The 11,804-nt window shown below is 41.7% G+C and overlaps 1 protein-coding gene across 1 annotated transcript in view; it reads left to right on the forward strand.

Moving 5' to 3' along the window:
- LOC118430079 (vacuolar protein sorting-associated protein 13D-like) overlaps nucleotides 1-9,453 on the forward strand; it is a 64,973-nt gene extending 55,520 nt beyond the window's left edge. Inside the window, exons 65-74 of the mRNA XM_035840788.1 lie at nucleotides 125-268; nucleotides 938-1,104; nucleotides 1,835-2,054; nucleotides 3,055-3,222; nucleotides 3,979-4,182; nucleotides 4,619-4,743; nucleotides 5,428-5,562; nucleotides 6,002-6,180; nucleotides 6,917-7,041; nucleotides 7,317-9,453. Coding sequence (XP_035696681.1) covers nucleotides 125-268; nucleotides 938-1,104; nucleotides 1,835-2,054; nucleotides 3,055-3,222; nucleotides 3,979-4,182; nucleotides 4,619-4,743; nucleotides 5,428-5,562; nucleotides 6,002-6,180; nucleotides 6,917-7,041; nucleotides 7,317-7,415 — 1,566 coding nt within the window. The 3' untranslated portion in view covers nucleotides 7,416-9,453. The remainder of the gene's footprint in view (nucleotides 1-124; nucleotides 269-937; nucleotides 1,105-1,834; nucleotides 2,055-3,054; nucleotides 3,223-3,978; nucleotides 4,183-4,618; nucleotides 4,744-5,427; nucleotides 5,563-6,001; nucleotides 6,181-6,916; nucleotides 7,042-7,316) is intronic.
- The last annotated feature ends 2,351 nt before the right edge of the window (nucleotides 9,454-11,804 follow it).

Raw genomic sequence — 11,804 nt, forward strand, 5'->3', positions numbered from 1 at the left:
CGAAGTTGTCCGGTAGCTGCTGGCCCGTCATGCTGCACATGGCTCGGTGTGATCAAGAAGCTGGTAGCGATTTGACATTCAAACTTTTCGAAGAAGTTAACACGTTTTTTCTGTGATACGACAGGTTGACAACCAGCTGTCTGGTAGCTGCTGGCCCGTCATGCTGCACATGGCACATTGTGGTCTGGAGGCTCAGAGGGAACGACCCGCTGTACACATGGCTGTGGAGAAGGAACCCGGCACCAGACAGGACACGGAGATATATAAGGTTAGGCAAGCTGTGTACATGTACAAAATGTAGAGTACAAGATGGAGTATTCCGTATCACATGAGATACCAGCCAGACGGCTGAAAGTATCTTTATCTGTATCTGTATCAATATAACTGGTATAACCGCCCTTCGGCATAACACACCATTATCGCCCAAAGACTGAAAGGCTGGGGGGTAATCCAACCCATGGGAGAGCTGGGACCAAGGGTGATGCAGGACACACTGTATTGTATTCTATTTATGTCATACCCACCCAAGAAAACGCAGTTTGTTAACTCAACATGTGCGCAAAATTATCATTAATTCCAACAGTTGCATTCGATATTCCAATTTTCAAAAGAGGCACATTTCAAGTTGATTGATTGATCGTTTGATTGACAGATTGATTGATTAGTTGATTGTATGTACAGCACCTGATGCTGCATGTGAGCGCATTGATTAATCATTGATTGTTAATCTATTTTTCGACAGAGTGTAGTCTACTGTTTGTGTCTTTTATCAATGTGGAGACCATAAGAAACAGCCGTTGTGCCACTTGTGGGTACCGCATGTCATAGCGTGTTTCCTGTGCACTTTTGACGCCATCGAACCGTGCTGTGTGGCACATGTACATAGCTCATCAATTGATTAATTGACAGTTAATTGATAAGTTGTTTGTATCTCCAGCACCTGATGCTGCATGTGAGCCCCCTGGTGCTCCAGCTGGAGGAGTCCGGGCTGCTGAAGCTGCTGCAGTTCTTCGGGTTCGGCTCCTCGGCAGCTGAGATGGAGAGTGTGGATGTGGCCGAGTTCGACAGCTGGAGGAACCACACTGCAGCAACAACAGCTAAAAGGTAATGCAAATTGTTGAACGTCCATTAGATTATATATTACAGCCCACCATAGCCCGATCGTGCTCCTAGTGGCCAGCAGTACAATTGCCGCCGTCTCATTAACCCCAGCCAAACATGTTTTTTTTTTAAAGGCTGTTACAGTAGCCTGTGTCTATAACCCGGCACATGTAGCGAAAATCGATCGGACGACGAGTCTGCAAGGTCTGATTTACGAAGAAGCATGACCCCTGACGGGAAGGGGGGAACTCTGCCATTTTTTCGTCGGCATCAGAGTCATGCCTCCTCGTAATTTAGAGCTCGCAGACTCGTCGTCCGATCGATTTTCTCTACATGTTACGGGGGTATAAACACAGCCTTTTAAAAAAAAACATGTTTGGCAATAGTAAAGGAATAATGTGCCAATGGAAAAAACATTTTTTTTCCTATAAGACAACTTGCATATAGTCCATATGTCAGCGATCCTGCCTCTGGTCCAAGAGGTTGGGAGTTCACATCCTGGCTATGATTGCTCACCCGACATGCATGCTACTGGAAAGGGTGGTAGTCTGTAGCACAGGATGTTAAGCTGCACTCCCCTGTTCGTGAATGTTTTTGTTGGAATTTCCCTGATACAAACCTATAAATACTACACATACATGTAGTGTCTGTCTTCTCCTTCAGGACCAGTGGAAGATTAGTTCTTCTGTGAGTTAAACATGTTTGAGATAAGTTTCACATCTTCTCTCCACAGATACTACTTTGAGACCCTGAAGCTCCACCCTACGGAGATGAAACTGTCGGTGAACCGCGGAGCGAAACTCCCGCCCGACCTGAAAGCTCTGAAGGCCCGGCTGGGCCTGACCCTCATCAGCTTTCAGGAGGCGACGGTCGACCTGGACGCCTTCACGTGCCTGCACGCCTTCGAGACGCAACAGTTCCTCATTGACTGTATCTACAGCCACTACATCGAGGTGCGTTGTCTTTGACTTTATTTTGGTGGCAACAATGTACATGTAAGATCTAGGCAACAATGTAGGCATACAAACATGTAGTGGCCTTGACTGTTGACCTGGACGCCTTCACCTGCCTGCACGCCTTCGAGATGCGACAGTTTCTTATCGACTGTATATACAGCCACTACATCGAGGTGCATTGTCTTTGACTTTATTTGGATGGCAAAAATGTAAGGGCTATATACAGGCAACAATGTAAGGCCTAGGCAACAAAGTAACGCCTAAGAAATGTAACAATGTAAGGCCAAGGAAATAAAAGTAAGGCCTAGGAAATGTAACAATGTAAGGCTGATGAAAAAAAAGTTGTGTTGACTGTTTCAGTCCAGAAAAAAAATTGGGTTGGTAGGCAGGAATTATCTTCTTTTTTTTTTAGATTGAATTTAATTTTTGTTTTCTTTTAGACTTTGGCCTGAAACAATGAAACAATAAAGGTTAACAATATAAAGCTGCAATGAATTTAGGACACTTATATTTTCAATGTCAAACTTTAATTTTGTGCTTAAGTTACAAATCAGTGGATAACGTCACATTTATCCTTCATTAGATAGGACAAGCAGTTTTTTACTTGCATAATAAGCAGGCTTAATAAAGATTCTAACTGGAAGCTATGTGACTCCACCCAAAAAAAGGCTGGGGTTGGCAGGTTTTTCTAGGGTATATCGCTAAACAGGAAACATTTTTTTCTTAGGCCTTATACAAGATTGAGCACCAGGCAGCAACATGTACGTACCCAATGTCATATGTCACATGTACCTCTGAAAAAGTTCAAATTTTAGCCAACCTTTGATAGATACATGTAGTATCGGACCCAAAATTTACTTTTCTAGCAACCCCTCCCTGTAAAAACATAACGTGCTACTGAAACAGCAAGGCCACTAGGCAATACAAGGGTCCAAACAAACACTTCATACTAGTATACATTTTGTTCACAGTCGTCCTATCTTTCCCATATTGGCAGGAGCTGAAGGGCCAGGCTGCTAAGATCCTGGGGTCTGTAGACTTTCTGGGAAATCCCATCGGCCTCTTCAATGACGTGACGGACGGGCTGTCAGGACTGGTGCAGCATGGGAATGTTTCTGGACTGTTCCGCAACGTCACACACGGGCTGTCCAACTCTGCAGCCAAGGTGGGTCGAAGGAGTCTGTACAGACTTTATTACCTTAAAGTTTGCTTTACCTTGAAGTTCGCTAGAACGCTATGTTTTCGGTAACATTTGTGTATGTGTGTAATTGTATGTATGTATGTAATGACCTGCATAACTGCAGATTGCCTAGATGGATTGTCTTGATATTTGGTACCTGGGTAGGTGTTGATGAGACCTTGAAACATTTAGATTATGGGCCCCGTAGCATGTTTTTTACGGTACTGCAGCAGAACTTACGCGTTTGAGATCTCGAGCACAACTCAAACTGGATGAGCTCTGCCTCCCAACACAAATTCCCTAGACACAGTGGTTAATGACCCACTGTCCCAATGGCCTCAAAAAGGCTATAGGACTACCTTCACCTTTTCAGGGGTACATCCCACTCTGTAGTGACTCAAGCCGGATGGGCTCTGCCTCCCAATACTGTTTCCTAGACACAGTGGATACCATCCACTGCCCCTATGACCTAAAAAAGGCCTATAGGACTACCATTACCTTATCATCAAATTTGCATGAATGTTCACATAACCGTTTGGAATAACCATTTGGCCATTCACAGTTCAAATTGGCCCAAATTGTATGTTCCTAGGCTTTCACAATGTTTACAAGCATTCATAAATGCGTTCCTTGAGCCCGTTCAGTGACGAACGGACTCGATCCGAACGAGCCGTTCAGACGTGTCAGAAGGGCTGATTTTTCTGAGGCTGTTTGTTACATGTGCTATATTCCCCACCACAGATGACCAGCGCGCTGTCGGACGGCCTGGGGAACATCGCGCTGGACTCCCAGCACCAGCAGACCCGCACGCAGATCCGACAACATGGCGGCTCGGGCAGCGAGCACATCGTGGCGGGGCTGAAGGGCCTGGGGTTCGGCATCGTGGGGGGTCTGACCAGTCTGGTCACACAGACAGCAGAAGGAGCCGTCAAGGGAGGAGTCGAAGTAAGTATCAGTAGTATTGAAGTAGGAGATGCATGTACAATCATGTAGTACAGGTATGTATGGTGGAGTCCTGTCTTTTCTCTCAAATTAGAAAATCACAAGTCAGTAAAACTGGTCACTTTAAATCTTAGAATAATCATTAATATTTAAATTCTAGATTTCAAGGATTCAAACTACATGTACATAGTGTTTAGTGATCACATTCACGATATATACATCGCTGTTCTTGAAAATGAAGAACCGACTTTAAGAGAAAACTTATCCATTAAAAGTTGAAATGCAAGGTTACAACATGATTTAACACCTTTTCAATTTGGATGATTTAACTTTTTCATTTGAACCTTCTCACTGCTCAAAGATTAGGCAATACAATAATGATGCCTGAAGACACATCAGCAGCAGATCAGTTTTAATTCGTCTGTTTTGCTCCCTGCAGGGTTTTTTCTCAGGACTTGGGAAGGGCCTTGTTGGCACGGTAACCAGACCAGCAACAGGCTTGCTGGACTTTGCATCAGGCACAGCACTGGCAGTGAGAGACACGGCAGCTTCTGATGATGCCAGGTCAGTCACTCAGAAATGTTTCTCCTACTCAGATCTGCCATTTGGACAACAGTTTGGGTAGTATGTACTGTATTGCATCATAGCAGACTTAAATGTCAAGCATAGTTAGGCTCACTCCCATTGTTGTATGCTGTTTTTCTATCTACATTAATTTTGTACATTTTGGAACAAAATGATTTTAAACCAGTAATTCATCATATGTTGTAAGAAACCAGCTGTGAGGTGAGTGGGAAGACTTACCAGAGTGCAGAAAGTATAGTTCAGAGTTAGTAGAACTAGTTGTTAATCAGACATGACAGACAGTCAATGGGAGAGGCTACAATGCACAGGGCAGTATTGTTTTTGATCTGTCTAATATTTGTCTGTGTTTTTGCATTAGAAAAATTTAAATTCCTTATGCAGTTAGAGAAACCATGTATCTTAAGCTCCATCTACTCTTACATTTACAACTGTTTTAAAAAGCAAGAAGAAGTCGAACCTGTACATACTAGCATACTACATACTTTTCATTGCATGTAGTTTAATAAGTTAAACGTTCTTTCTACACTATATTATTAGTACTTGTACATAGATTATTTAGAAATATTAATTATCTATTTTCCGTATTCTACTTTGGTTTCATGTGTCAAATGTGATTATGTCCAATATAATAATCAATGATATACCAATGGTTTGTATCCGCAGTAGGCTGCAGCCGCGGCGTGTACGACTGCCCAGATGCTGTAGCGGACCGGGCGGAACCCTTCCCCGCTACACCGACTTCCACTCCCAGGGACAGGACTACCTGTACAAGCTGAATGACATGAACACCAGGGAAATGTAATTATTATTCTTGGTCATTTAAGCCCTTAGGTTACTCATAGCCAAACATGGCTCCTGATCAACAGCCAATCAAGGTTTGCGGTACTAGGTCGGGAGCAGTCTGACCAGTTTTAGATTAAAAGTCAAATTTGACTCCCCAACACACCTTGACCCCTACTGACTTACACCCAACCACCAGTCAACCAATTTCAGACCTCCAGTCCACAGCCAAATAATTTGAAGCCAAATGTTTTGAAAATTTTAAGATATTCGGCTTGCGCAGCTGAACCAACTGTGCCAAACATTAGCCAACCACAGCTGACTTACAACCATGGTTGGTGGAAGGATAGGAGACCATAATTGAAAATTAGCTAACTGAAAGCTTTAAATCTAGTTTAGCTTTCCAGTTCACTGCTACATTTTTAAGGTGACCATCACCTGTTTTTGGTTTGACCAGGTTCATCTCCCTGGAGCAGTTGAGACACAGCGACAGGGACTTCCTGCAGGGCCTGGTGTCCAGCGAGGCCGTGTACTTCCTGGGTCGCGGGGGGCCTGACCCGGAAGCAATCATCCTGCAGGTCAACTACAGCGACCTGTTCCACTGTATTGCCATCAAGAGGATAGCAGAGCAAACAGGTGTGACCTGTGGCTGTTTATGTATTTATCAAGATTCACAGAATGAGAGGTGTGGGCAACAGGATAGTACATCCTTTACAAGGCTGACACCTCCTGCGTAGAAATATACTTGGGCCGGGTTTCAGGACAGCCATCCACTTGTTCATGTAAAAGAGTAAAAAGGTAAAAGGTAAAGGTACAAAAATAGGCTGTAGGGGCAGTGGGTTGTTATCCGCTGTGTCTAGACGAAGGCTCAGTCTTGGGAGCCCAACCCTCTCCTCCCACTGCCTTTTACCACCCCAAGCAAAGTCTGGTACCAATTTTTACACCTGGGTGGAGTGAGGAAAGTCGTGTAGAATGCCTCGGAAAGGACATTTGTACACATGTTTATCCGTTGTATGTAACATAGGGGTATTTAAGGATATCAGTAAAGACTAGTTTCAAACTGCAATTTTTTAAAAATTTGGGAGTTTTAAACCACCATTGACTTGATATTCTTAAATGCCCTGTTTATTTAATACAACAGATATAGATTACCCCGCTGATAAAGGTGAACTGGCATTACGTATTACTAAGCTGTTACATGTACTATGAGTGCAGAACAGGTTTGGCATGATGAGGCAGTTTGTTTATAGCCTGGTATTCAGCCGTATTATAGTTACCGAGTGTCTTCTGTCCTCTCCGCAAAAGTATTTGCAGGCTAGTTCAGTTATGCTATGCAAAGAAACAAAGTTTAACACTAACCGTTTGTACCCAGGTGAGGAGCGGCACTATGTGGAGGTGACGATGAAGGCAGATAACCTGGCAGGTGTGCCCACTCCGAGTCAGAACCCACAGAAACGACCTGTGGTCAGGTGTGACTCGAAAGATATAGCAGAGAAGGTGAGTCATCAAAGAGAGAGAGAGAGAGAGAGAGAGAAAGATTCTGAAATTGTTTATTGACTTAAAAACTTTTACAGCTCAAAGGCCTGAATCGTGATATGGAATACTCCATGTGTACAGAAATAGGAAACAAAATGACCAACAACAAAAAATAAAATAAAAATATTTGTACAGCTTGATCATTGTATGCATTGCACAATGACTCCATGATGTATATTCTGCTTTATCCTAATGTTCACTCTCCCCCCCCCCCCCCCCTTTCCCTTCTTCTTTAGGTTGTCAAGCAGATCATGTATGCCAAGAGCCTGTATGATGAACACAGGTTGACTTTGCCCCCCTCCAAAGAAGAAGACCCACTGGACTGGGACTACTAGATACTGTAGGGGTTGGCGGCACAAATTTCTTATACATGTAGGGGTAGGGCTTAGACTGAAAAAATAAACTTGATATGCATTACAGAGATTAAGGCCTTAGCCTGGCCACTGGTTATTAGCAACAAATAGAGAGAAAAAGTGGAATTGATCTGATTTGAACTTTCTTTAGACTCAGACAAAGAGCTGTACAGTTTAAGAAGTTGGGAAGGTTGATGTTAAGATCCAAGTCGCAATCAGTGTTACAAACATTGGGACTGTTTCCCTTGCTGCTGTTTTTGTCTATATGGACCTGTGTGCAGTATCAGATTGATAACTATCAAGTCTTGTTGAAATATGGCACTTGTAAATCTGTATGCCAAGAATGTACAATGTAGGTATTAAATTTGGAAGCCTTTTTGTGTAAAAGTTGGGAGGCAAGTTATTTACAAACTGATATATGCCATATACCAGATCTATTAGGTGTGGCCAAAATGTGCTGTACAGAATGTATGATGTTACTACTGGATTTCCACCTTTAAGCTAGAAGCATTTTGTTAAACTAGAATTATGTGCATGTAGAAGAGAGTTTGAGCTTTTAAAAGACAATCTATGTGTTCTGTACCACAAGAAAACAAGACAAAATTTGTGCTACTCTGTCAAAGCCTTCAGGCCACACCAATTTGATTGGTTAGTTCTTGGATTTAGAAACAATTACACAAAATCTTTAACTGGATAAACGTAATAATAAAGAAGCCCCCAGTTTTATGAAGTGAATACTGTCATACTCAAGTTTTCCTTCCTTTCCTCTAGTTTTATAGCAAAATCCGAGAACCAACAAAGTAAATTGATGTGGCCTTTAGTTAACGAAAAACAGCATGGTAAATCACCTGTATGTGGTTCATTCCTTCATCAGAAGATTTATCATGGAGAAGCTCAGTTAAAAGCAGGCAAAGTATCAGCAAAATATATTGCCCGACTTGCATCCTGATCGAATTTTACCAGTAATGTAAGGTTACCAGTTTACGGTCAATTCGCTAACAACGCCATTTTATGGAAAGTGCGCACACAGAAGTTATACTTGTATGATATGAAGCTAGTATGTATGAACAATACTTGTACATGTATGTGATGTTGGTTATGTTGCTGTTGGTATGTGCAATATAAAGGAATCATGGATGGTAAAGTTTCAATTTGTTGTTTTAAAAGTCAGTGGATTATTTTGTGGGAATGAAAGGTCATATCTCTGTATTATGTGAATAACATGGTAAGCAGTTAAACTGCCTTGCAAGAGAACAAAGTCTTTGTCTCAGTCTGTGCTGCAGCCCTCATCATATTCAAATGAGGCAAGCCAAGAAAAAAAAGTTGTATTTCCAGCTACCCAACCAACCAGACCCGATGAACCTAGCCTTGCCACATTTAAGTGATGAAAACATTGTTGAATTGCTTTCCACTGTCAAGTTCATTTCTATTGCAGTATAGAATTGTGCTTGAACTTTGTATATGTAGGTCTATTATTAATATGGAAGTGTCCTGAAGCATTTGTTGGATCACTTTGGCCAAAATTAAAGCAACATTTTCAAGAAAACGCAGAATATTTCCACACCAGTAAAGAGGAAGACTATAAAACAGCATCATCAATTATGCAGATTAGGTGATAAATAGCACAACACTCATGTCTTTGAATTTGGCTTTTGTCAAGCTACTGATTTTTCCAATATGAAACTATGAAACCTATACCATTCACCAGTGGGGGGGGGGAATCATTGCCTACCAACCCTACTTTTTTCAGGACAGTAATCAGAAACACAACATTCATTTTCTTACGCCTCACCAATGACTGGCTTTCTGTGATTGGTCATTTTAGCCCGATGAAGGCTATAGTACAGACAGTGGAATTTTTTTTTTGCTGGGATATAACGAAGTTTATGTATTTACAATGTACTAGGTTATTTATTTGTTGCTTTTTTCTATGTTCTTGTATGCAATCATGCTGAAGGTTGAATGTTGGTAGCAGTATTCTCCCTTGGTACATTGGAAGAAATAAATGCAAAGAGCTTTAGGGTATGGTGTCAGAGTAACTTCTCTAGACTCATGTGTCATTAAGTGTAAGTCTACTTGGTACAACTATTAATTGGAATATACATGTAACTGACTACACATAACGAAATGTGAAATCTACCAAATACTAGCCTGATTAAATCTCGCTTATAGCAGCCCGCCCAACATCCTTGAGAGGGGCCAGTTACATATACAGCCCTGAATAGCAAAATTTGTGTCACACAGACTACACGTTTACACGAAATAAATGAAAAAGATAACATGTATCATAAATTTCCATGATTTAGTAGCAAAGATTTGTCATGCAGATTGTAAAACGTTCGCGTACCTTCCGTCTTCCAATGTTCATAAAGTTGTTCCAATTCTTCTACTTCGCACGGGGAAAATGTCTTCATATTGTTAGGTACTCTCTCCTCCCGAAGCAGACGCAGTTTCCTCTCTATGATTTCCTTTGTCTGGATATTTTGCCCTTCTTTGACGTCGGGCAGAGTGTTTTTCTGCCCGTTGAAGCTACTCTCCAAGTAGAGGTTGGAGGGGAAAATCGTAACCTTTAAATATATGCCGTATTTTTCGATCTGCCTCCTCTCTCTCTCTCTCTCTCTGGTGGGGAGGCTGGTCGAAAAATACAGCATACATGTACAAGGAAAAGGTCACGATTTTCCCCACCAACCTCTGCTTGGAGAGTACGTTGAAGCCCTGTGTCCTCGGCAGACCGTCTGTCAACCACCTGAAACCGACGGCAGCGTATTATTGTGATCATTAGAATCAGAAGATTCCCGTCTTTATTTGAAAGTCTGCAAACCTCAGAAGCTCTCATCATGTTCAGCTTCTGGAATCTCCACATTATATATATATATATCCTCGTACTCTTCTTACTGTACCATAGAACGGTTTTATGTGCCGTCCAGTGGCCGCCTTCAATGTGACTTTGTGTCTGACCAAGGATTAGAGTTGACCAAGTTAAAAAACTGACCAAGCACTAAATGCGAGGGAAAACCGCAATGCGCCTCGGCACGGTATTTTGCAAATTGTGCAAATTTTGCAGATTGCATGTAATTATCACCAAATCGCACTATGAAAGCACCAATTAATATTTTTAATGCAGTTGTAATAAGCTACATGCTCTTTATTTCGGGCTGACACGGCCAAAAAATTTGGTTCTCAGTGAGAACCAATTTTTTTTGCCGTGTCAGCCCGAAATAACTTCTCAGTGAGTGTGCCGCACACAGAAAGTCAACATTTTCCTTTGACAAGTAACGTTAGCACGTCTGTTTTTGAAAGAACGGACACCGTTGAAAAGACAAGAACAAACAAACTAAACACATCCGTGGAAGAATCACGAATTTATTTTGGAGCCGTGTTATCTTTGTTATTACGGAAAATTTCCTTTCCGTTTTTTTACGAAGAATTTTAATTTTCGCCCCCTCAATGTAATTTCTTGGCACACTAAAGGGGTACTGCATATCATGTGACCTGTGCTTATTGAAAAAATGTTCATGGTAAACTAGTTACTGATACGTAGAAATGTTCACCTACTTTACCAGCAATGACGCGGAAACAGCAAGCTAGCGTGACACAAACATTAATGGTTCGCCTCTTGATTGCTGTATTTTTGTAAGCGCTGACGGTTTTCAAAGAAATATTTGCGCTCCCCTGGCGTGACAGCAGCCGGAATTACGTTTCAGCCTAGAAAGGACAAGCTACGTTGTCTAACGTCCTTTGAATCAACCTTTCCTCCAAGTTGTACAATTTGTCCTGTTGACTATATTTCAAAGATACAGGAAAGATATTTTTGCACTGAATTGCTTTCAAAACGAAGATGCGTCCATTCAACCGCGAAGCAACAAAAGAGACACCGGCGACTCTCCAAGTTGTTTGCAAGTAAATACTTTCAGAAAACCAGACTAATCTGTGCATATTCAGAAGCGTGGTCGACCTAGAAAGAAGACTCTGCTGCATGATGGATAAGGTTTTCAAGGCCTGGCATATTTCCAACTGGGCGATGCGAACGATCACATGTTGTAACAGTGTGGCAATGATGGTATTGCATGTACTATATATATATAACTGCCCCATTATGAGGACGAAGGAAACAACCTTTTTGACACAATCAAAACAATATTTCAAACTTTTCACCAGTTGTTAGACCTCAACAAAACTATATTCTTGTTAAAAGCACAGAACCCACTAATCATTAAAGACGTTGGACTTTTCATCAGCCACTGCCACCAAAGAAGAAGTCAAACCTCCCAGTAAACAAGTACATGTAGAATCATGTATATAGATAAGCTGTGTAATCAAGGAGATATAGAATAGACACTTTGTACTTTTTACTGTCTGTACCCTTGTCTA

Source organism: Branchiostoma floridae, chromosome 14 (genome assembly GCF_000003815.2).
Source record: "Branchiostoma floridae strain S238N-H82 chromosome 14, Bfl_VNyyK, whole genome shotgun sequence".
Classification (NCBI taxonomy): Eukaryota; Metazoa; Chordata; class Leptocardii; order Amphioxiformes; family Branchiostomatidae; genus Branchiostoma; species Branchiostoma floridae.